At 44.5% G+C, this 23,901-nt stretch overlaps 5 protein-coding genes across 11 annotated transcripts in view; 2 read left to right on the top strand and 3 right to left on the bottom strand.

The window, feature by feature from the left end:
* Positions 1 to 299: 299 nt before the first annotated feature.
* On the bottom strand, positions 300 to 2,785 carry LOC108053567. 2 transcript variants are annotated; one of them, XR_001769705.2, is made up of 3 exons: positions 832 to 2,785; positions 723 to 766; positions 376 to 405 (listed from the first exon to the last, which is right to left on the bottom strand). XR_001769705.2 is itself a non-coding variant. In XM_017136265.2 (2 exons), exon 1 carries the CDS (start codon positions 2,186 to 2,188, stop codon positions 842 to 844), a length of 1,347 nt encoding a protein of 448 aa, XP_016991754.1. In that variant the 5' UTR covers positions 2,189 to 2,785; the 3' UTR covers positions 300 to 405; positions 832 to 841. The 2 variants fall into 2 exon arrangements, 1 of the variants encoding a protein (XP_016991754.1); XM_017136265.2 differs by lacking the exon at positions 723 to 766 and having other exon boundaries at positions 300 to 405.
* Positions 2,786 to 3,757: 972 nt separating this feature from the next.
* LOC108053569 (V-type proton ATPase subunit e) lies at positions 3,758 to 4,609 on the bottom strand. The gene has a single exon (XM_017136268.1). It carries the CDS (start codon positions 4,529 to 4,531, stop codon positions 4,277 to 4,279), a length of 255 nt encoding a protein of 84 aa, XP_016991757.1. The 5' UTR covers positions 4,532 to 4,609; the 3' UTR covers positions 3,758 to 4,276.
* A 2,325-nt stretch (positions 4,610 to 6,934) lies between these two features.
* Positions 6,935 to 12,430, top strand: LOC108053566 (protein tipE). Of its 5 annotated transcripts, none has more exons than XM_017136263.2 (3): positions 6,935 to 7,187; positions 8,008 to 10,164; positions 10,846 to 12,430. In XM_017136263.2, exons 2-3 carry the CDS (start codon positions 8,861 to 8,863, stop codon positions 10,907 to 10,909), a joined length of 1,368 nt encoding a protein of 455 aa, XP_016991752.1. In that variant the 5' UTR covers positions 6,935 to 7,187; positions 8,008 to 8,860; the 3' UTR covers positions 10,910 to 12,430. The 5 variants fall into 5 exon arrangements, with proteins under 5 accessions (XP_016991752.1, XP_016991753.1, XP_016991751.1 ...); XM_017136264.2 differs by having other exon boundaries at positions 6,935 to 7,197; XM_017136262.2 differs by having other exon boundaries at positions 6,935 to 7,260.
* A 409-nt stretch (positions 12,431 to 12,839) lies between these two features.
* Positions 12,840 to 23,901, top strand: part of LOC108048392 (neurobeachin-like protein 1) — a 33,113-nt gene continuing 22,051 nt past the window's right edge. The window contains exons 1-15 of one of the 2 annotated variants that reach the window (XM_044458018.1): positions 12,840 to 13,198; positions 13,405 to 13,761; positions 13,827 to 14,013; positions 14,197 to 14,285; positions 14,490 to 14,615; positions 14,745 to 14,894; positions 14,954 to 15,214; positions 15,273 to 15,595; positions 15,687 to 15,894; positions 15,949 to 16,563; positions 16,620 to 17,870; positions 17,926 to 18,526; positions 18,590 to 18,822; positions 18,881 to 19,505; positions 19,568 to 19,755. In XM_044458018.1, the coding sequence (XP_044313953.1) occupies positions 13,148 to 13,198; positions 13,405 to 13,761; positions 13,827 to 14,013; positions 14,197 to 14,285; positions 14,490 to 14,615; positions 14,745 to 14,894; positions 14,954 to 15,214; positions 15,273 to 15,595; positions 15,687 to 15,894; positions 15,949 to 16,563; positions 16,620 to 17,870; positions 17,926 to 18,526; positions 18,590 to 18,822; positions 18,881 to 19,505; positions 19,568 to 19,755 (5,265 nt within the window). In that variant the 5' untranslated portion in view covers positions 12,840 to 13,147. The remainder of the gene's footprint in view (positions 13,199 to 13,404; positions 13,762 to 13,826; positions 14,014 to 14,196; positions 14,286 to 14,489; positions 14,616 to 14,744; positions 14,895 to 14,953; positions 15,215 to 15,272; positions 15,596 to 15,686; positions 15,895 to 15,948; positions 16,564 to 16,619; positions 17,871 to 17,925; positions 18,527 to 18,589; positions 18,823 to 18,880; positions 19,506 to 19,567; positions 19,756 to 23,901) is intronic. The other variant, XM_044458019.1, reaches the window with a different exon arrangement.
* LOC108053558 (extensin) lies at positions 19,820 to 23,363 on the bottom strand. Its single transcript, XM_044458020.1, has 2 exons — positions 23,119 to 23,363; positions 19,820 to 22,202 (listed from the first exon to the last, which is right to left on the bottom strand). The coding sequence occupies exons 1-2, from the start codon at positions 23,149 to 23,151 to the stop codon at positions 19,959 to 19,961; spliced, it is 2,277 nt and encodes a 758-aa protein (XP_044313955.1). The 5' UTR covers positions 23,152 to 23,363; the 3' UTR covers positions 19,820 to 19,958.

Here is a 23,901-nt window from a genome sequence, read left to right as displayed (position 1 = left end):
GTTCCATAATAGCAATCATCTAAAATTTACCCTCTTTCACGCCTTCTTTAAACCTCTCGCTATCCTACAGTTTCTGCAGTTCCTAGTTCCAAAAAATCGCCCAACTAAACAGTCGAAAATTATACTAATATTGTCTTCAGATCTGTTGATCCTTGTATCTTGATAATGTTTGTCCTGGTTAACTCAGGAGTGTCCTTGCAAGCCTTTTGAGGTGTGGTCCGTGTCTCAGTGTCTTTCTGTGTGTTCTGGGTGTTGTTGGAGTGTCAAAAGTTCGATGGAACGATTACAAAGAATTTCAAGTTGCTCGATTGTGTTCTGACTTTCAGCTGGTGCCCAACTCCAATTATTGCAAAGCGAAGACTCCCGTCTGGTGTGTCGGACTGTCTTCCTGGAGCAGAGGAATGCCTGGAAGATGTTATATGTATTTAGTTATGTGGTTAAGATTATAGACTTAGTGGGGTATTATAAAGACTAAAAGTGGTTAACATAAATAGTCCATTAATCAACTATTTCAGAGGTTGACTAGATTCCGTTCAAGTAATTCAATTTTAGTATTCTATTCTAAAGGAGTTACGAGGGGTATCTGTCATAAAAAAAGGGAGTGGGACACTTATTCATTTTCTATTATCCCTTCTGCTCTAATTTCTAATCATAAACGATGTTTTAATAGATTAAATATAGAAACTGCTCTATAGGTATCATAAATAGATCACTTCAGATACCTAGAACACTTGGTAGACCTCTCACATGTGGGCTACCGCAAAGACTGTAAGTCATTAGAAAAATACATTAAAGAACCCACAAATTAGAGGATTGTAGTATAGAGCTTACGTGACGGATCTCATAGGGCCATAACCTCATCGCCGCCGCCCCCGCCCAAGTCGCCGTTGGTGGGTGCGCCCACATTGTTCTTATTTAAGACCGTCTCCGTATCCACACAGCCCTTGAATCGCATCTTGGCATCATCGCCCACGTAGACGGTGGTCTGGCACATGATCAGGATGGAACAGGAGACCACAAACAGAACCGATGGCACCACCGAAGCGAACACAAACTGGCGATAGGTGACCTCCAGGTCGAAACGTGCCACCACCACATCCTTTTTCCCGGGCGAATAGAAGCACGGGAAGCGTGCCCTGGCATTGTGATCACTGCCATCCCGGCCAAAGTCCTTCAGAAACTCCTTGCACTCGTCCATCAGGGTGTTCACACAGCCCTCCAGGTTAATCATCAGTTTGGACTCATTGGAGATGGTCAGATCCACATCGGGTGGTGCTATCTCGGGCACTGGCGTGGCCACCGAAACGTGCAGGTGGCTCAGATATGTGAAGTTGGTCAGGTCGCTGAGCATGTTGTGCTCCAGGGTGGAGCCATTGATGCAGTCCACCGCATCCACCTGATCCGAGGTGTGTTTGATGAAGTAGCACGAGGTCATGGCCACATTATCGTTGGACTCGTTCCATACTTCCTCCAGGGTCTCGGCATTAATGGCATTCTGGCACTGGGATAGGTACACCTTGTCCCCACTCAGGACCACCACGTTCTTGTTCCGGGTGGGTATATCCACGCACCTCCTGTCGCAGTTGTAGGGAGTCCTTATTTTCCGGCAGGTCCCCCTGCTGCAGGAGTACAACCCACTGATGTCCATGCAGTTGATCTTACCCCGTCGTCCGGAACACTTGACCGGTGCATCGCTGTTGTGGAAGACGCACTCAAAGGCATCCGTGATGTTCAAGCACTGGCCAGCGGTGCAATTGAAAGTGCCCGTGAGATTCTTGCACTCATCGTTGATGCAGCGAGCCTTGTCCGCCCGATCCTGGTCAATCCCATAGCACGTTTTATTGGCCGAATTGGTGCAGTTCTGGAATATCAAGTTGCTGCCATTGCTGCGGAGATTCACATAGATCTGGATGCAGGCACCGGAGGTCTTGCTCAGGCACCACTCGCCGCAGCTGCCCCACTCGCAGTTATCCTTGTTCACCGCCCGCGTGGTGGTGCACATCACCGGCGTGGGATCGATGCCACTCTTGAAGGCCCTCGTGGATGGCATGTATATGGCCACCGTGAGGTAAACGAGGGCCACGGAGCTCAGCACCAAAGTCATCTGGCAAATGCATATGGTGCCGCATATCCGGGTGTCCTGCGGCGGGACGACCAAGTCCTCGGTGGCCACCTTCTTCTTCCCCATCTCTTATGGCTTCACTACCCTGTAATTCACTGGTTCCTGTCCTAATGCCTCTCCTAAAGCCCAGTGGTTAATCCCTCGCGTGCAATCCAATTAGAAGCTCGTCATGTCGGTTTTTTTTAGTCTATCGATTTCGAGCTGCAAAACGCTGCGTGGGCGGTGTTGTATGTTATATAACCCTGCGTAGGTTGAGATTTTCCTCTGACTTTTCCTTTCACACCAGCAACAGCAGAGGAAAACTTCGCAGGCTGCGCACGTTTCCAGCTGGAGGACACGTTTTTTGGATAGGCCAACCTATCGATTTTTGGCTAGCTGACCCCACAGAAATTCACTTTAATCACTGGGGTTCATAAGATGGCCAGTTGCATCACGTGCTGGTTGAGGCACTTCCTCCAAAGCCACTCCTTTGGCTTCCGTTTTTATAGATTTAATGGGTCACCATACGGTTTTATGTAATTTATCTACAATTATTTGTTAATTCTTGAGCAGTGCTATTTTGTGGTAATTATTTTTTCCCTTCGAGTTACTGGCAGCTGGTGCTCGTGACCCAAGGCTTCTGCTCCTCACTGGCGACTGCATTCGGCTCGGCTCCGTGTGGGTCTCTGTGCTTCTCCGGGTCTCTGGGCTTTCCAGCTCTCCGGAATTTCTCCTCACTGACCGCCGACAACATGTCACATATCGTGGTGGGTCTCGTGAATTTTCTGCTCTCGCTTTTGGCACAAATCTCGGCTCTGCGCGCGCACTTTATTGCAAAATCAATAATTCCGCATTCACACATTCACTGCTGAAAAGAGCAGGCATCCCCAATCCCTTCACCCCGCCCACGCTCGCCAAGCTGGCTCCAATCGTTTCCCATTCCCAGCGAGAGTTCCCATTGATTAAGTCGGCCTCCACATGGCCAACAGTGCAAGTGCACCGAGTGCCATGTGCGGGGGCTTTGTGTTTGCTCCAGTTATGGTCAACCACTCCTCAGGTTCTTCCATACAAATATGCTCATGTGATACCCACAACTATACATACAATGTTCAAAAGGAACTACTAATTTAGGTTGCGAATTTTTAAAGAGTTGCAATGATTTTGTAATAATATATAAAGTAAAAGTTACCAAGAGTAACCATCATAAATTGGTATGGTATACTGTAAAATATGTAATGTTTGCATTCAAAGAGAAGTGTAAGGCAATTTTTATAAAAAACAAAACAGAAATTTATGCAATCCTTATCTCAAATGGATACATATTACTCATTATTTGTCCCATGCCGAACATCATTTGTTTCTTCTGTACAATTTTCTTTGCTCGTAAAGTTCAAGTTATTGCGTTGTTATACAAAATTTCTTTAAACCAAAATGATTTTAGATGTAGTTGTAGTTCTTTAAAAAAATGCTAACAATGTAACAATGAAACCAATTTCAACTCCATATTATGCAGACGCATACCTGTGGCTCAGTCACTAATTTTTCTGATTATATGAACTTACGATATAATAGAACAAAGAATTAAGCTAATTTAATTTGTTTGGTAATCAAACAGCTTACTTGATTACTAACAATAAACAAATAAAAAAATAAAAGTACAGTGAACGCATACATTTGTCTATATTTGCCAACTAAATTACAAATACAATGACTGATTAGTAAAATTATCTACACAACGGAAAACAATAGGTTTATAATAAACTGTTCAACTATTTTGGATAGATCTTAAAATACAAAGATCGCTTATGTGGCAAGTCTGTAAAATGCAAAATTGCATCAATCTAATATACAAGATTGAACAAAAATAATTAGGGAATTAAGAACATGACTAATACTTTGCAAAAAACAATTATGAGTGTCATAAACAAAAAAAATTGTTAAGAAAGTGTGATATGGTGATCTTGTTCAAAGTGGGAGTTTACAATATTTATAAGTTAATGATGTTAGTTTTCAAATAGTAGGGCGTATCTGGATATTAGATTTCTCAATAAAAGTAGGTTAGCACAGCTTTTTTGTTTCCGTGTAATATCCGAACTGAGTGATGTGGCTGCGGATCCGGAGATGTGGCTCCTCGCAGGAGATTTGCTATGTGGGATGCTCCCATGCGGGACTCCCCTATCCATCCTTGATGGGATTTCCCCAGGACTTGGCGATGATCCTGATGGTGTGGCCATTAAGTTTGGGTCCCAGGAGCGGATTCAATTGCGCCAAATAGCAACAGAGCCAAAAAAGCCAACAAACGACGGCGGTCAGCAGGAAGATGCAGCGCACCAGGTCATCGTGCGGTCCCTTGGTCACCAGGATGGGTCCGAACTTTCCCACTGCCACCCAGAAGGAGGTGAAGAACATGATCATCAGGATGACTTCCATGGCAGCTCTTTCTTCGTACTCAACTTTCCTTTTGCGTCAAATTAAAATATGTTTTTATCAATCAGCTGTGCCAATGGAAATGCACTAGCGCGTTTCAACAAAATCCTCACCTGTCGGGCGCTGCTCAACACTAGCACAAACACTGTTAATTATTTTTAGCACTGCCCAACTGTTTATTTGGCGGTTTAATTTTATTGCTTTAATTTTTTATGAACGATAATTTTTATTTTGTGGCGCTTTTATCTGAGAAGCTTATTATTATTTGCGAATTTGCTACAAATGCATGCCAATATGAGCAAATATGGGTTTTACATGCTAGCGTAGTGTTTAACTATTTATCAAGAGTTAAAAAAATGTTCAATGTAAAACTGTATTTTATTTAATGTAAAGGGAAAATAAAAAAGACTATCGAGGTTTTCAAAGGTTTTGTGAAAGCTGTGACTTATATGCTCGAAGTCGTGGGAGATATTTAAATACATTGTAATTCAAAACATTGTCTTTACCTATTAAGATAAATTTGGTTGTTGTTAAAAATAATAATTACTTACAGCTATTTATATGTCTACGTATTTTTAAACTATTTTTTTCGTTCTTCCAACCATAATCTATTATAAATTTATTATGGGACATTGATATATTTAGATGTGAATGACGTATTTCATTGAAGTACCAGTTGAAAATTAATTGACATGTATAGGATTGACATGTATATTGACTAAGAGAAGTTCGGGTCTGTATAGAACTACATGTAGGCGAACCCTTGAGCCGACCTAAAAGGTATCAAAAAGTTGGTTGCAAAGTGATTTTCTATCGAAACCACCAATTGGACACGCTCCGCTTTTGTTTTTATCACAGGCCAAATGGAATAATCAATGGCCACAGGGAGGAATTCTAGTTGCACGCTAAATCAATGGGAAATGCGCTTGGATGTAGGCAATGATTTTGAGGGTCATTGAAGGATCTGTAGGTGGATACCATTTCGGATCGAAATTCTCGGGCACCAGCAGCAGTACTCACATGTAAATTATGGATGTTTCAGCCTCGAGTGTTAAGGTTTATTTACGTTCCTGCTTTTTGTGACACGCACACGCGGGTTTCGGGGGCGGTGGGCGTGGGGGGCAGGATAACGACACCAATACACTTGCAGCAATCGCAGTCACAGTTGCACAGTGTGCCATCAAAATCGTTTCATAACCCGCACATGGCTCACTCTTCGACGGGTCTCGACGCTCTATTCGATTTCCTTTTTGATCCTTAGCTAACCAAGTGCCACAAATGCTGCGTTTCTGCACTTTTCCACCATTTCCCCGTGGCTGGGCGAGCCGAGAAAATTCCAAACAGGAGAACTCGTTACCGTTACGTTTCCCTGCTGTTTACGCCACTTCTGACACTTCTCAGCTTTCGACCAGTGGAGCTCTCCCATTCTGGTGGGGATCGGCGGGCGCCTGCGCCGACTGGCTTTACGTCATCGCTGACTGCTGTTGCTCCCAGCAGGAGAATGGGCAAGAGAGAGCTTTCAGTAGTGCTGCCCAGAATAAAAAGGCTTAAAAAAGAAAACTAGTGGAAAAGAGTATATTAGAAATGCTAAATCCTTATACTATCGTCTTTTAATGTCATTGTTCTCCGTTTTATTAAAAAAATTATAATACCCTCTGCAAGGGTATAATAAATATGTTTATTTAAAAATAAATAATAGATTCGATTTATAGAAAAAAATATTTAAATTTAATTTATATAGATAAAAAATAAAAAAAATTTCGAACAAATTATTTTAATGTATCTTTTCCATGTAATTCCAAATTTAAGTCATAAGTAGATCAAGCTTTCTTATTTGTGTATATACTTAATAAAATGGTTCTATATATAGAAATAGACCCATATGTTAACGATTTCGATGATTTAACTTTATGAAAAACAAATATATTTAACACTGTTATCAAAGAAAATATATTTACCAAATATTAATCGTAAATATATAATGTTTGTATATAAATCCAAAAACAAGTCTCCAAGTTGTTGGTCCTAAATAATGCATAAATGCATCATGAAAATAGTAAGCGTGGTAATATTTTTGTTTTTTTATGAATAATCCTTTGTCCTTTTTAGTTGCCTTTAAGTGGCGACCGACCAAAGCATTATAGGAATTTGTTTGTGGCTGTTTTTGCTTTATTAACTAGAAATAGCTAGGCGTAGCTTAAAAATCCTGTAAAAGCCAGACGAAGAGCAATTTTAATGCCCTCATTGGCACATTCCAAGTCAAATTAGCTAGATCTGGCAAGTTATTGGCCAAAAGGGGAACCCTGGGAGCACAAGTTTTTCAACGGTGCAGGCGAAAGCTCCGCTCCGAAGCTCCAATTGGACTTGGGCCCTTAATTTCGCTGCAGCGTTGCCAGTGGCAGGCAGTCCTTTCGCTGAAGAGTTCAGCCGTCGTGTTGTCGCCTTGCTCCTTTTTTTGGTTGTCGCCGTCGCCGTTGTCGTTGCCTTTGTCGTCGTAGTTGTCGTTGTCGTTGTCGCCCTGCTCTATTGTTGCCACCAAAAAAGAAACGCAAGAAACGAACTAAAATGCCACGAAAGAAAATGTGGAGCGTGAATGTGGCGATTGTTCAGCGTTAGCAACTTTTGACCCCGTGCGCAATCAGGTCACCATTGTTCCATGGTAAACAGTGGTAAACCGAATAACCGAAAACCGAGAAACAGCAAATGTGCTGGTGATTTGTGATTTAAAATGCGTAATCCTCGTTCCGTTGTCATCGTGTTCACCGCGTAACCTGAACCTTGAGTAAACACACACAGGCGCAAGTCGAAAAGGGGAGCACGCAACTCTACGTCACAAGAGCTTCATAGAAAGGGGAGTGGGGAATGGCCCCAACCAAAATACCTAAAATCTACTGTAGTTCAACTACATTTAATTGATCCCGAAAAGGGGAGAGAGAAATCTTTATAGAGGACCTCCCAAAAATCGTTTCGTGCAAGGCACAAGAAGTTGGCTCTACTCTAGCCCACTCACTCACTCCTTTGAGAGGTCCTTTGCCGCATAATTTCGATTGGAGCTGGTTCTCTCTCTTTTGTTCACCCCCTTTCTCTAAGGCTCTGTGTACGAGTGAGTGTGTTTTGGAGGAGGGGGAGGTCCTTGCATGTGCACGGCCTGTTTCCAGTTCGTATTCTGGTGTTTGTGTGAGTGAAAGCGTGCCAAATGAATTGAAAATTACATGTGGCTCCGCTATGTCTCCCCCCTCTCAAACCCCCTCCATCCCCCCACAAATGCATCGAAGGAGTTTTATTATTTAAACACGACGAGTTGAGCTCATTGGTGCCGTGCCGCGTGTGTTTCCGTTTCGTAACACTCGAGGTTACATAAAAATAACCATCGTCACCTTTTCTGGGGCTTTAAAAATATACACGCATTAATGGGAAAGCGCGGCCTAACGGTATTTTAAAACTCACACACACCCCCTCACTCTCACACTCTCTTACAGCCTTTGTGAACTGCACGTGGCAAGGATAGCAAGGATAACGGGAGAAAGAGCAAGCGAGAGAGAGAGAGAGCGAGCAAGAAATAGCCAAGCAAAGCAAAATAGTGAACAAGAAAAACAAAACTGTCCGTCCAGCATTCTTTTTTCTACACACATTTAAAGAATGTAAATGTAAAGTGAGTCAAAATCAGAGAGAGAGACCTCAAAACTGGCCATTGGCAGGCCAAAAACACACAGACAGACAGGACACTCGACACTCGACACACTCAAACACACACATACGCACACGTATCCTGCTTTGCCGCAGTCATAAAATAATCAAGAAGCAGCTAAATCAGGCAAAAGCAAGAGGACTGCAGCGAGCTGATGTTGACGAAACATCTCCGTTGGGACGAATAAAGCAATTAGCCAGGGTTCGAAATTGCCCCCACTGCCAGGAGGAGAGGAGAAAAGGATGCAGGATGCGTGGGACTCCATGGAGTATTTAGCCTAATCGAGTGATGCCGAGCACAAAAATGCAGGACCCTCCCTGCAAAAGTCAGCGATGTGCGAGATAACGGGACACCGGACAGCCAGGCAACCCAAGAAAAAGAAGCAAAAGCAAAAGCAAACGAAACGAGAAATCGAACTCTCCCTGTGATATAACTTGCACCGTAATCGTAATCTAGCTCGTAGTTATCGTTATCGATTAATAATCGCCATAATCGCCGCAATTGTAAGCTAAGTTAAAGCACTAATATCGCCGCTCTGCTCCGCCGCCGCCACCGCCAGACCTGCGCCTAAAAATCAAAGATATATATATATATATATATTATAGACTATAGACTACTAAACCCGACCAAAATCGAGCTAAAATATGGGAGACGAGCAGGACAAGCGTACCGGCAAGGAGAAGCTGCTGTTCTACACCACCGCCTTCTTCATCCTGCTGGGAACTTTCAGCCTGTTTGCCTTCCTGTTCCTGGTGCCCTTCGTGATCGAGCCCGCCTTCACCACGATCTTCATGCAGTTCGAGGAGGTCCCAGCTCTTTGCGAAACCTACGACACGGAGATCTATTATGGGGCCAAGAACTGCTCGTGGGCGTCCTGCCGCGAGGGCTGCACCAAGGACATCTACACGTGCACCCAGATCAGGGTGAACTACCGCCTGAATCTGTACAACTACACCGATGAGTTTAACTTCACGGAGTATCACATCAATCTCAAGGAATCGGAGCGCATATTGCCGCCCGTGAAGAGAACGGATCGCTATGAGCGGGCCCTGAGAAGCGACTACGAGTATGATAATCTGGGCACCGGTGGCACTGGACTGGATATCGACCTGGGTGGTGGGCGGCTGGAGCAGCTGAATTTCGGGGATGCCGATGGCTCCAACGGGTATCTCATCGAGGATTCAGAGGATACGCGCGGGCTCAGTGCCTCGGGCACTCTCATTCCGGATGAGCGAAGGCCCTTCGACGAGATCTCCGAGCTTAATGAGGGCCTCATGGGCAATCGATCCAGGTACTACTATGTGGGGGCGAGGCTCTTTCCGAACGTCAAGGGTTGTGGCTATCCGCCCATGCTCAATTGTACCATCTGGTTGAAGAGGTACACCAAGATCGGCATGAAGTTTCCCTGCTACTACTCCAAGGTGGATCCCAGTTTGGTCATTAGTGACCTTGACTACTGGCAGAACACCCTGAATCTGGTGTACTCAATGGCCATTCCCATACCCTCGTTCATCATCTCGGTGATTTATCTGACGTACGCCTACTTCAAGATCTACAACGAGGACGAGGAGACGGCGCCGCTGGACAAAAATGCTGAGGACATGGATATCGATGACATCGATGCCGTGGACGACAGTGATGGCGCCGTGCTGGCGGACAATGTAGCCGGCAGCCAGATCATCAACATGGACTCCACCACCAACGACAGTTGTCTGGAAGGTGTTCTGCCCAACGGCGGTCCTGGAATGACCGCCTCCATATCGCAGGGCGGCTCCGTGACCACCCCGGGTGGTCATCCGTACATCGCGCAGAGTCCGGCGGGCTCGCAGATGACGCCCAACTCTGAGATGAACTCGTTTGGCCACCAGCTGAAGGTCCAGATGGCCGACGAGCTGTCCAGGGACTCACTGGAAAACGGAGTTATCTCCACGTCCAACTCAGTGCAAGGGTAAGATCGGAAGATAAAGGAGGCTTTGGGATTTCGGTGTTGGTCATTTCCTTCCTGTTAGGGCTCTCCCTATTTAACCAATAAATTCGGGGTACCAAAAAAAAATCATCCTTAGAATGGATTATAGTAATAATCAATTCTAGATTTCTCCTGAAACAGTTATTTATTAAAACAAGAAAATTTAAATTTTTCTTAAAAGCAAAAACTCTATTATCTTCCTTATCCTAAACAAGTTTTAGTAATTTAATTAATTGTTTTTGATTAACAAGAAGTAAAACCTTAAAAAAGGCTTCTAAAAGGATTATCACATATATTACGTATACTTGATATACGTGTCAAGTATACGTAGTTATCCGTATCAAGTATACATATCAAGTTTACGTATATCAAGTATACGAAATATTTTTGTTTATCTAGAGGCTTTTTTGAAGTATACGTATATATACGTATCAATATGATATCTACAGAAGACTACGTATACGTTCTTTACTCTAATAAGAATTTAGTTCCTTTGTAAAATTTTGTAGCATATAATTATGGGCAAAAGGCTGAAAGTTTTAAAATAAATAATATATAATAATAATAATAAATTAAGTTTTCCTAAGTTAATTTTTCCTAGAAACATTTACTAGATCTAAATTGTAAGCCAAAAACTAATAAGGTCAATAACTTTCCTTGCAGAAACTTGAGCAAGACGATGACGACGAGTATCTCAACTCCTCCTGGGCCGACGGCGGCAGTCTGAAACGTCAGGCGCATGGTCTGGAAAATGTTAGATTCCGATTCGGAAAATGAGCCGCTGCTGGATTCGTAGGCCGCCGAGCGGACAACGGACCACGGTGCAGGCGGAGATCATCGGAGCAGAGACCCAATCCAAAAAGAAAAACCCAAAAGCGATAACCCCAAGTATTTCTACCCGAAACAATCGACAACAACGCAGCGAATGCGACCGAACCTGAATACCTTCAGAGCTGTTAGCGGCACCTAAATGAACTATGATAGATTATATTTACCTTATGGACTAGCTACTCAGACACCCACTCACCCACATAAAGCACGCTAAAAATCCGGAGTAACTCCGGATCGCCACACCCACTCAAAATTGCAACACGGGCATTAGTATATCTGCACAGTATCTGATATCTGGAGGATGGACTTAGACGGATAATGGATAATGCCACATCTTAGGCGATTGGTACAAAATACAATAAACATAGACCGCAAGAACTCGAGCATGGAGTGCTATTCATATACCTAGAGGAAACTATAATACTTATACACGCATATACAAATATTTACTTGAATTATTTTTCTATTCGCAACAATCGTCGTCGTCTCGAGGCCGAAAAACACAGAAAAACTCCACACTACCCATGCCCAAAAACCAAAAACCGAATAAAGCAAATAAAAGTAAAACAGAACAAAGGGCGCCACTTATTTACAAATCGATAAATCGGGGCGCTGAGGTTTTTTAAATATTGTAATGCCCATTCAAGTGCTGCAAACCGTAAAACACAAGTGAGAAACACTCGAAACCAAAAACAGAAATTAAATTTAGCGAACGAACGCATCGTGTATTTAATTTAAAAGTAATGATAAACGAAAGCAAGTCGAATGCCTATATTTGAAGTAAATTAAATTAAAATTAAATTAAATTAAATTAACGTAAATTAAATAACAATTGTTATCCTTCAAATTAATGCGGATAAAAACTCACAGCTTTAACTAACTGAAACGGAGGCATAAGATTTTTCTTCTACATATTTATTTTATTAAGATTATTAACGGATAATGAATATTTATAGGTCCTACAAATGGTTCAAGCTATTCAATTAAAAACTTACAAATAAAATATTGCATTAAATCTTAATAATTTAGGTCTGAAATTAAATATAAAATAACGTTTCCTTTTTATATTACAAACAAAACCAAAAACCGAAAGACATTTCTAAAATCGAAGCCGAATAATCTCGAAATTCGTTGCCTAGGCATATAGAAGCATCCGCATCAGCATCCGCATCCGCATCAATAAACAGCACTTTTGCGCATAATGTATCAATGAAAGGCGGTAATAAACTACACAGAAAATTGTTTGTTTTTAACGACAGTTGGAGAATGTTAACAAGAGTCAAGCAATGGCAAAACAGAAGCGCAACTATTAGCTAATATCATGTAAAACAGACAAACAAATAACAAAATGCTACTAGAATTGAAACCAAATACATGAAAATCTCGAAATAAATACGCATTTAGCAGCCTAAATTTACCTGGTGTTTTATTTTGGATTTCAGCTTCATGAAATTTCATAGATTAACTTACCATTGAACTTTTCTATTACAGACCTTTACTAAAATTTGTTTGTTTTTAACAATGGTTGGGTTTTAAATAACTAAAATGAAACGTGGTATCATATTTTTACGTAAAATGCTCAGAGAGTTTTTCAAAAATATTCATATGTTGTAAAATAATATTTTTGCTTATTTTTTAAAGATGAATAAACAAACTCTTTTCTATGAATTTGGGCTATATAGTGGTTTTTCAAAGGTGTTAAAATCGACAATAGATTTTAAAATCGTTCTTCCAATAAGAATTTGTTATACATTTGGCGCCATCTGGTTTAGTTTCCCCGGACATTTTCCAACACTACTAAGCCCTAGGCAAGAAAGAGGAAGCAATCAGCTGTGGCCGTTTTCTACTGTGCCGAGAAAAATTAAAATTTGCCTAACAAATTCTTGTTGGTTTTCTTTAAGCCGAAACACGGCTAGCCAACTATATTCACGCTGCAGCTTAACCTATATAGACGACAGATTCTACAAAGGAACTTGAAAAACAAGCCCGAAATAGGGTAAAACCTGGGCTGTGGACAACCGACCGCACCGTCGGCAACATTTTTTTTGTAAACAAATAATTTGCGGAGGAAAAACACTCGTCTAGCAATCAACAAATGCCGTTCAGCTGAGTAAATCGCTAAGAAATCGCAACGATGGACAATAAGAAGGATATTTACAACCTTTGGGTGCAGTACACAACAAAGGTGAGGTGATAAGAAGTGGATTTTTGTGGGTGGAGGTGGAGCAGGGGGAGGTGCTCCGGTTGCGGGGGCGGCAACAAAATGTTTAAAGCATTAGTCACCGCAAACAAAAGCAATTGTTTATCAGCTTTTCAAGTAGTGTAGTGATTATATAATCCATGAAGGGCTCAAGCTAAATCCTTCCCTCTCTCTCGCTCTCTTTCTTACAGAACGATGAGACCCATTTCCGGCAGTTTGTGGCCCGCTTTGTGGCTATTTGGAGGAGCCAACTGCAGCTGGACTTCCAGGCAGAGAACTGCCCCATGTGGAACGAGGTTCAGCCGGATAGTGGTCCCCATTTGGGTCGCCTGCCGGATGAACTGCTGCCCGCCATCGGCAAGTTCATCATTGTGGCCAGAGATGCCTGCGAAACGGAAGGAAAACTAGAGGAGGAAGACATAGAACAGGTGGCTATCCTCGTCGACTGCCTGGTGATCGTGTGCCGGCACTTCGACAACATTCTGGCCGTCATTAAGTACGAGTACAAGCCTAATCTGATCGCCATACTCTCAAGAGTATTCAAGCAGGTAAGTGGATTTCTTAAACACATTGCTAAATCTGATAACCAATCGCTTGTTTTTCTTTGTTCCAGCAAATGGAGCTACCTCAAGCCGTGCCCGCTATAAGCCATCTGTTTAGCAGCTTCTCGGCTTTTTTGGAGGTCATGTATGATCCGTATTTGACGTGGCGGAGCTTTGTGCGGGGCCATTCAGCAGACTACACTCGACTCTCCTATAAGCCCCACTCGGTTCATGTGGAAATCGTTCCATTTATTTATGGTAAGGGGCATTACAAAAGACAATGATGGAAAGTTGTAAAGTGTTATCTTTTACCTGCCTTTTGCAGTAAAGATATATCTTGAACTCTTATCTATAACAAACAAACTCCACATTTTTGCTTTCTCCCATCACTGCCCTTTAATTGTTTAAATTACTAACACTAATGCTTTGCATTGCTTTCAGATTGCTTTCAGGAGGAGAAGCTAATCCGATACGCGGAAATGGGCGAGAGCCTGCTGAACATCCTCGGCGCTGTGATTTGCGGCTCGCAGGTAGCGCCAGAAAGCGTCTCCAGTCCCCTCCTGTGTAGTCCTTTCTCTCTTTTAAAACCGTTTAATTATTAACCTCACTTCCTGACAGTTTTCCTTAATGCTCACTGCTATCGCTATTAATGTTCATTAGAGCTCTATCATTCCGTTTCCTTGTCCACTTTCGTTTCATTTCGTGTATCGTTGATGTGGCTGGATCCTCTCCAGCTGCAACTGAAAGTGCAGAAGTCTCTAAACTCGACCTCGACTTTGACAAATAGAAATACTAACGCTCTAACCACTTCTTCACTTGCCCCCTGCTCGGGTGATGGGCTGCTAGACTGTGATAACTTGGTGAGTGGTGGAACCATCTGTTGTCCCGATCATTGTTGTCCCCTAACCGTTGTCCATGCATGCCATTGCTTGTCTGTCCCACGACCCTGTTGAACTCAACCCGTATAATGGTGATTTTGGTTCGCCCAGCGCAATGGCATGAAGGCCATTTGCCCCGCCACGGTATCCATCACCATGAGTATTCTGCGGCAGTGGGAAAGTGCCAATAAGCTGCGCCGCGTGGCCCTTCAATGTTATGCCCTGATGGTCATAGTGCTACAAAAATCTAGTCCGGAAGAAGTAAGTAACTGCCTATATCAATTTCACATTTTACTAATATCAACTTTCTTCTAAAACAGCGCCAAATAGACCTAGTTACATTAGTTCAACTTTATTGTGATGCTCTCCAAGAGCTGCTGGCCACCAAACACTTTGACAGCGGGGATGCCAACTTTGATATAGCCAGCGATGCAGACCAGGATGTGGCTATCGACATGGCTGCTCTCTCCTCTACGGTTGCGGCTGTGAAATTCTTTGTGGCTGGCGATGCCGCTGTTAGTGAGGCAATAGCTGATTCCAACCTACTGGAACTGCTCACCAGTCTGCCAAAGCTTATAAAGGTAAGGATATGATACAAACGGTATAAGTTTCTTTATTAATATTTCCTATTTAAAATAGCCCTGGAACATCACCCACTCGAGTTCTCTATGCAGCACAATGGAGGCTTTGGCTACCTTGACACGCCACTCCCCCCAATCTGCATCCCAGTTGCGTCAGGGTGATCGCATCGAGAGGATTTTTTCCAGCCTCCAGGAGTTTGGGAACCCAACAGTGGCTCTGTTGGATACTTGCTTCATGCTGGGATACGATGAAAATGGGCACTTGTTGCTGCTTCCAGAGGTTATGCTGCAATTGCTCAATTGGGTGCCAACGCTCCAGGAAAGAGAACAGCTGCATGTGACAAACCTAGTGCTTAAGGGCTGCACCGACCATTATGGAACGTAAGTGAAGTGACTAATAGACAAGGAATAAATTTCATGTTTTATAAATTAATACTATAGAGAAATTATTAATTTTATTATTATTCAACAGAAAATCTGTAGCATGCGGCAGTCATATCATCAAGGCTGTATGTGGCTGCCTACTAAAAGCGGAGTCTCTGGCGGAAAACTGCGTTCAGAATCTCATCAAGCTGATAGAGGAACTTAGCAAACTCAGTATTGTGCCCGCGGAGCTAAAGTGCATCTTTATGTTGTTGCGTCAGGGAACGAAGTTCCCACAGAGCAAGCAGCTTCAGCAGGTACAACTCACTATTAGCAGTTATTGTTTTTATCTAACTAACTAATCATTCCAGACTCTGGTGGTGATTGCCCTGCAAAGTTTAAGAGGCAGCAACTCCTGCGCGCAGTACTTTTCAATCGAGCAGCCGACTGATGGAATTCTTGTGCCGGACATCCGGAACTGGACCATCTCCGGCTCATATGGCTTTATTTTCCACATCCTGGTACGCTTTAATCAGCTGAAGGAGCAGTCCAGTAGTCGACGTATGCTGCTTACCCTGCAAACAGTCAGTGGCAGTGGATTCGAAGTTTTTGTTCAGCCCAACGGAAATGTTGTGGTGGCAGCTCTAACCCGGAGGGAATATCTTACATCCTCCACAGCCACGAAGACGCTGATGGATGGCCAATGGCATTACTTAACGGTGGCGATAACACCACCAAAGCGACCCTTTTCATATAGTCAAATCAACATCTATGTCGATTTTGTTCAGAAACTAAGTGCCACACTGAAAGTTCAGGCGGTTAATGAACCCTTTATACACTGTTCTATTGGAGCTGTAGTGGCGCCACCACAACCAGGAGAAGTGGCCAGGACTGGGATAATGCCCAGGTCCTCATCCCAGGAGAGCGGATCCAGTGGCTACCGGGGAATGTTACCAAGCTTATTGGAACGAACCCTCTCCGCAAATGTAAGTGTACAATCATTTATTTACTTTTTCATTTCTCACTTGGATTATCAATTTAGGTATCCAATTATTTCACCCTGCCTATGCGCACGCAGACGGCTTTCGATCCTAATGTGAAGAACTTTCCCATCGGAATGCAGGATACTGTGTTTGGAGAGCAAACTTGTCTGCACGGACATCTGGGCGGAGTACTGCTAGCAGATCCCACAACCAGTCTGAAGACCATATTCGATGCGGGCTCCAATTTCAGTTCCATCTTCTCCCAAGACAATGACCTACTGGAACTTAACTCTCGCTTTGTGTTTTGCTATGCCCCTGGAGCAGTGTGGCATGGAATGTGCCAGGATCTTATTCCAGGCGGAAAATATCCGGGAAGGATTAATGCTCAACACTGCAAGATCGTAAAGATCCAGGAGACAATCAACAGTATTGGAGGTGTCTGTGCAATACTGCCCATCCTGCATAAGTTGGTGAGTTCGGATCAGGCAGCAGACATCTCGATTGGTAGCGTGAGCGAGGAATCCTTGTCATGCGCTCCGACGCCCTCGGCTGAGGAGTTCACCGACTGGGAAATGCTGTCCTCGAACTCGTACACCGAGTGGAAGATGCTGCAGCACCCGTTGGCCAGCTTTCTCTGCCTGCTGCGCTACCTCACTCACGAGCACGAGACGAACCAGGAGCAGCTGCTGAGTAGCGAATGTCTGGCCATTGTGGGCACAATGCTCCAACGGTGTCCGCCGGCTCTGTTTGATGTGAATGCCTTGATGGCCACTCATCTCCTGATGGAGTCACTGCAGGGACACAAAGCGGAGGCTGGTGGACAGCTCCTGGACGCATTGTACTCTCACATTGTCTTCGACTTTGCTATCTGGTCGCGACTGCAGTTCCAAATCACACTAGGACATGCGCAGTACCTGAGTGCCATGATCAAGAATGATAGAAAGTTCTTTCGTAAGCGGTATGGAGTGCAGTTCGTCCTGGACGTAGTGCGTCAGTACTACTCCACGCCGGACAGCATCAGCGACGACGACGCCAAGACCATTCGGGCTACACTTTTCGGCATCATTAAGTTCTATCTACAAAAGGAAGTGAACATCAAGGAGGTGAATTCAATGGTTGCGTTTCTGGCATCGGTGCGGCAGGACGTGGTTCTAGTAGAGTTTCTGGAGATGATGACCTTTTATATACGCGGAAAGAACTGCAAGGATCAGATGGTGCTTCTCCTGCACGAACCACAGTCCGCCAATCTTATCTACAATTTCTTTGTGGACAAAAGCTACAATAATGAGATTCAAGAGGCGGCCATAAGGGTAAGATTGACTATTTTATTCATTTTATAAGGTTGCTTACATTTGCCTTTTCTAGTTTATCAGTGGGCTATTGGCCACATCGCGGGTGCATCAAAAGTATAAGCAAGTGCTTCGTCTGTACGATCAGGCTACCGAGCAGAGCATGTTCCCTGGATTCTTCTCCTTCATCACTCCATTATCCCTAAGCTCTACGATCCTATTCCACTTGGTAGATGAAATGCTAGGCTTGCAACCGGACTATGCAGGCCTTATTTTTCTGGTCTATCATGTGAGCAGTTCTGATCTTCCCGTTAAACTGGAGATCGCCAAACGATTGCTACAGACCACCTTCGTCAAGCAGCACTCCACAGTTGCCATGGCCAAGCAAACGGGGTGGCAGGAGTCAATAGCCCGTCTGCTTATTCGCAAGCCTCTCACCAGTTCGCCACCAGACGAAGAGAAGCGACGCAGTTTCGGCATCAACTTGGATGTGCTGTTGGAGGATAACTCAAGCTTCCTTGCTCAAGCAGATCTTATTACGTTCTCGGAGCAGGAGATTGGCCTGGCTCAATTGCAGCAGCAGCAACAGGAGGAGATGAGCGACAGTGGCCTGATTCTAAACGAAATCCAGGCCAGTGTTTCTGAAGCAGCCACTGTCATCGAGAGTGAAATTAAAGGTAATTTTATTACTTTATTATTATATATATATATATATAGGTACTAATGTGTTTAAATTTCAGAACTGGCGGAATCCGTTTCCGGAGCCGTGGTTGAAAATGCCAGCAGTTTGTTCTCCGTCATTAGGCAGACCACCCATGATCTGCAGGACACCTTTGAGTCCCTTACGTTGGGCAGCTCCACTGACACCGCCGATGGCTCCCAGACCCCTTCGATTCAGCGTGAGGAATCTCTAAGCTCTGACAGTTCCACACAGTCGCCGCACGGACCGCCTAAGAAAAGCGACTCCTTAGAGGTAATATACATTTTTCTAAATATAAAATAAATTATCTAATTCGTAATTTTCTTCACAGAGCACGTCTGCTTTTGACTTTGTCGCCGATGGCGATGTGGACACCGAGGAGCAGTTGGTTTATCTAGTCTCAAATACGCTCTTCAATATTTTCTGGCGCGGTATTCCTAACGATCATCCGCAGTGCTGGCAAGAGCGTGGCCAAGTGCTGGGCTGCATTAATTTATTGGCTTTGAACAATGAGCTGATCACTTCGCATCTCTCGCTGCGCCTCCGGATTCTTGAGATGGCCGTGCAGGCCTCACTTTTCGATCTTTCGGAGCACGGCAGTCAGACGCTAGTCAACCAGGAGAACGCCTCGCACATTCTGCGCATGGTTTATGAGCTGGTGGTTCTAGGCTCCAATGAGGACGAGTCAAAGAAGTGTTCCACCAAACTGCTGGACGGTGTTCTAGCCTTATTGGACGCACTGATGATCTTCCAACAGGGATCTGATGATTGGTCGGACATGATTCGATTATGCTTGGGACTATTACTCAAGTGTTCGCATCATCCGAATCCTGGAATTGTGGCCATGGCAACGGCGAAACTGCACGCTATTCTTCAAAGTCGTTCTACTGAGGATCCTGCAGAGCTCTCTTACCTTCTTTACAGCATCAATAGGGCTTTGGATAATGCCATTGAAGGTGGGTTCTTAACTAATTGTATTTCATAATATGATTTTTAATTGATTTTTTTATTATTTTAGTTGGCAATCCGGAGGAGTATTCATTCTTGATGCCAGTGATGAAAGCCCTGCTGGAGAAATGTCGTTTTGCCTTCAATTTGGATTCCACTCTCCCAGATCTGCCTTCAACTTCGTCTGGTCCTGTCTTCTTCAATGATTTTCAAATGTACAGCACCAGCAAAAAATGGAGAAACTTTATTGAACGCATGGTGAGTTATGGGTTTTTATGTTTTAGGGCCAGCTTTGTATATATTTTATGACAGTTTTATGTAGTACTCGATAGATTTATAGTTATTAAGAACTATTTTAATTTATTCAACATCCTTAGTCTAGTTTTCAATACAACTTAATAACTTATTGCTAAAGTCTAAGTATTAGTTAACCAAGTCTTTAAGCTATGCCTCCTTTTAATTCAGTATAGTTTGTGGTTTTTTGGCAAGTTTTGACGCAGCCCATGGAGATTTCGCTCCATTTCCCGATCGCTGAGAGGGCTCTTGAACAGCGTCGTATCGAAGACGCCCTTGGTGGTTCGCTTGGAGGTAGGACCTCCTCTTCCGGAATTCGACGGCTGCAGGGCCAGCGGCGACACTGGACCGTGATTCCTCAGAGAACCGGGGCGGGTTGGTCGTGAACCACGTCCTCCTGTTGTGGGTATGAATGGTTGCCGGGTGGGTGGTGCAATGGTGCCATCGTAGTAACTCTGCGAGTGCGATTGATCAATCCTAACACTCGTGGTGATGGGGTCAGGTGAACTAGGATTTTCGGGTTGGGGGTTTGTGCGATATCGGGACGTGCCGCGACTTCTACTCCGACCGGTAGTGGGAGTTCCGGGAGTACTTGTCACAATGGTGGGTATGAATGCCGTGCGGGTAGGACTGCTCCTTCCCCTCATGGGACTCCAAGGTGCCGGAGTAGTCGAAGTCGTTGTTGTGGGTGTGACAAAATTAAAGAAGGTCTGCTTTCTCTCCACATAATGTGAGCTATTCGTATCCGTATCTGCATTTTCATGCGATTCCCCTGAGTGGCTATCCGCATCATAGGCCTGCTGGAGCTCAGGAACATCTAGTGTATGCTTTCCTGGCACGATTCCTGCACTGGGCTTTCGCTTCCTCTTTCGCCGCTTGGAGCTACCAGACGCATGGGCATCTGAAGTTATTTCATTCTGATCCGGAGAGGATGCCAGAATGGGTGGATAGGACTCCTGCTCATCTCGGTTGGAGGCTTCGAAAGGCACGGGATCATAGATGGGCACTTCGTAGCTAGATTTTGGAAAATCAAAACTAGGAAACTTGTGGTGTATATTCAAGGGTAATTCCTGCGAGGGTGGTGCATAGTCGTCTTGTGGGTAGCTCTGAATTGAATGCGAATCGGAGGATATGTAGTTTGTAGGAGGATGCTGAGGTGGTTGGTCGTAGGTTAATGAAGGAGGATGTTGATAGCTGTTGGAGTGATCCTGAGGTGGTTGGTCATAGCTGGAGGAGGGATGCTGAGGAGGTTGATTATAACTAGGTGACGGATGTTGAGGAGGCTGATCATAACTGGAAGAGGGATGTTGAGGAGGCTGATCATAACTAGATGAAGGATGTTGGGGAGGCTGATTATAACTGGACGAAGGATGTTGGGGAGGTTGATCATAACTGGATGAAGGATGTTGGGGAGGCTGGTTATAAGTGGAAGGAGGATGCTGAGAAGGTCGATCATAACTGGATGAAGGATGCTGAGCGGGCTGATTATAAGTGGAAGGAGGATGCTGTGGTGGGGCGTGGCCATTAGATGGAGGATGCTGAGGAGGCTTCACATAATTATTAGACGGTGGCTCGGCAAATCCATCATGTGATTGCGAAGGATGAGGTGGTACATAGCTCTGCTGGTGATTCGATTGATAGGAAGTGCTAATCTCAAAAGCGGGCGGGGAATAGGCAATCTCAAAGTTGGGACTATGATTGGAACCATGTTTAGGCGGCTGTTTCGGTGGCTCAGCGAAGTTCTGATGGTAGCCCACGTTGGGAATCTTCTGCTCATAAATGGAATAGGAATCGGGAGCGGGCAGATCCTGATGCGGGTAGCTGGGAACCGGTGCCGGAGCAGTGGGTACCCCATACTTGGTAGCTGGCGGATGAGCAGGAGCAGGAGGTGGCTCATAGTGCGAGGCAAATGAGTGATCCGGCTGGAAACTTTGCTGTAGAGGAGGCAATCCGTACTTCTGGTGGGGAACATGTTCGTGGGTGGTAACCAAGGCGAAATTCAGGCTCGGGAACTTGTGTCCTCCATAAAGATCAGGTTCCGTATCATGGTTATAGAAATCCAGATCCATGGACTGCGCTTCGTAGCTTGAAGTGGGTATCTTGAAGTCAGCTCCATCGAACTTCAGATGCTGGAAGTCATCAAGGGAGAAACTGGGCTCCTCGATGTGGGCAGGAAACGATGGCTTCGAGTAGCGAATGTGAGGTGGAGGTGGTCCGTATTTGATCTTCGGTGGACCTTTTGTGCGTCGGCGCACCTTGGAACGCTTAACCACGGCGAAGGGCGGCTGTCGGCGGTATCGGATCAGTTTCTCCGCCGAAGGCACCAGCTCTGCTTTTGGCTCCGTCTTGGGCTCCCTCACAAGACTTGTGGCATTGGATTCGCTCAGGGCGAAGGGCAGCCAGACAGCCAGCTAAGGGGAAAGGGAAAATATAAAAGGCAAGGGTGAGTGGGTTAATCTTCCGCAAAAAAATGTCATCAGACAAATAAACTTTCTCCCCCCAAACTTAAATGCTGTCATCTCTGTGTGCTTTTGTCTTATGTGGCCAACCTTTGACTTTCCAACTAAGACTCACTAGCTCTCGGCGGTGGCTTCCGCCTCAGTGCCGCTCTGGCTCCCAGTTTCCCTAGCTCTTCACACGTAACATAGTTGCCATCACCTCCACCAGTGGCAATCGAGTCACGAGTCTCGAGTCTCGCTCGCCAGGCTCCTCGTAATTGTTGCATCGATGGGGGACTTTGCCGGCTGGCTGCTCTCACGCAATCCAGCCTCGAGAAGGAGGGATTGGGTGAGGAGGTACTGCAACTGGGCACCCGAAGGAGCCAAGCATTGAACCTGATCGTCGCCAGGTTCAGGTGTGAGCGCGAATCCGTTTGCAGCTGCTTGTTTTGGTTTTTGGCCATGACTCGTTTAGGCTTGTCTTGGCATTTTTTAGCCTATACCTATAGAAAATAACATAGCTTTACGGTGGAGAAATAAATCAATATTCAATACATTCCCATACTTGTTAAAAAGTTTTACTTAAAAGACATGTTCTTTACATTCAGCTAATACTACATATTTTCGGTCAATTGAATCGAATTCAAAGACCAATAAAGTGCTATCAAAACTAATTTTAACTTTTCGCAATAAAGACCTTTACAAGATTTCAATAAAATTGTTATACGCCTAAACTCACTGGCTTATACTATTAATTCACAAAGCATTTAATGTTTTTAAGAATCCTTATTTAAAAATCATAGTTTAGTTACTCCTTTTTTATAAGTCTCCTACGCTAGCACACATGAGATGTCAGCATAATTAATTCACATATTATTTAATCGCTTACAAAACAGGCCGAAAGCCAAAACAAATTGCACATTTCGAGCGGTAGACAAAACGCGAATTAAACTTTACGCGCTACTACTGCGTTTTTCCAAAAACAAATTCCGAAATCGACGCGAACATAAACACACAACTTTCATTGGCGGCGGTCCAGCGACTCCAAATCTAAATCCAAGTCGGAGCTGGAGTTTTTGAATTGAGATTGAGATTTTCCTCGCGGCTCCCGGTCGGTCACGACTCGTCGGACTTTCTTTCGGCAACTGAGCTGAGCACCAAGAAAGTGGTCTGGTTTTGTGGCTCGAAGAGGCGCAGCTGGAACCAGTCGAATGACAAAGCGGCGTCGCTGCCGATGCACCCACCTGGCGGAGATTTTACCAGAAATATTTTGCTCCTCTCTTTTATTTTCATTTTATTTTACTTAATTCGTTTGTGCCCAGTGCCTTGGAACGAGCACTGGATTCGCTGGAGGTGGTGGATTATGCAAAGAACCTCCCTCCGAAATACCTTCACTTGCGCAATGCGGATGCCTCCTGGATACGCCATATATCTCCCGGAGATCGGCGTTAAATAAACCCCAAATAAACAGCTATCGAGGAGCGCGTCTAACAGGTTTGCACAACTGCAATCAAGTGCTTCCTGTGCCCGCGGCACTATGCACATTGAACTTGAACCTGAACGGACGTGACGTGGACCGGGAGTGATCTCCTCAAGATCGCCCCGCCAGCAGATGGAACTCGAACACGCACGAAGACTGCCCCTGAATCGAATGAAAGCGAAAACAAATGCA

This window comes from Drosophila rhopaloa, unplaced genomic scaffold (genome assembly GCF_018152115.1).
Source record: "Drosophila rhopaloa isolate 14029-0021.01 unplaced genomic scaffold, ASM1815211v1 contig_163, whole genome shotgun sequence".
NCBI classification, from domain to species: Eukaryota; Metazoa; Arthropoda; class Insecta; order Diptera; family Drosophilidae; genus Drosophila; species Drosophila rhopaloa.
This window is presented reverse-complemented; position numbering and strand designations above follow the sequence as displayed.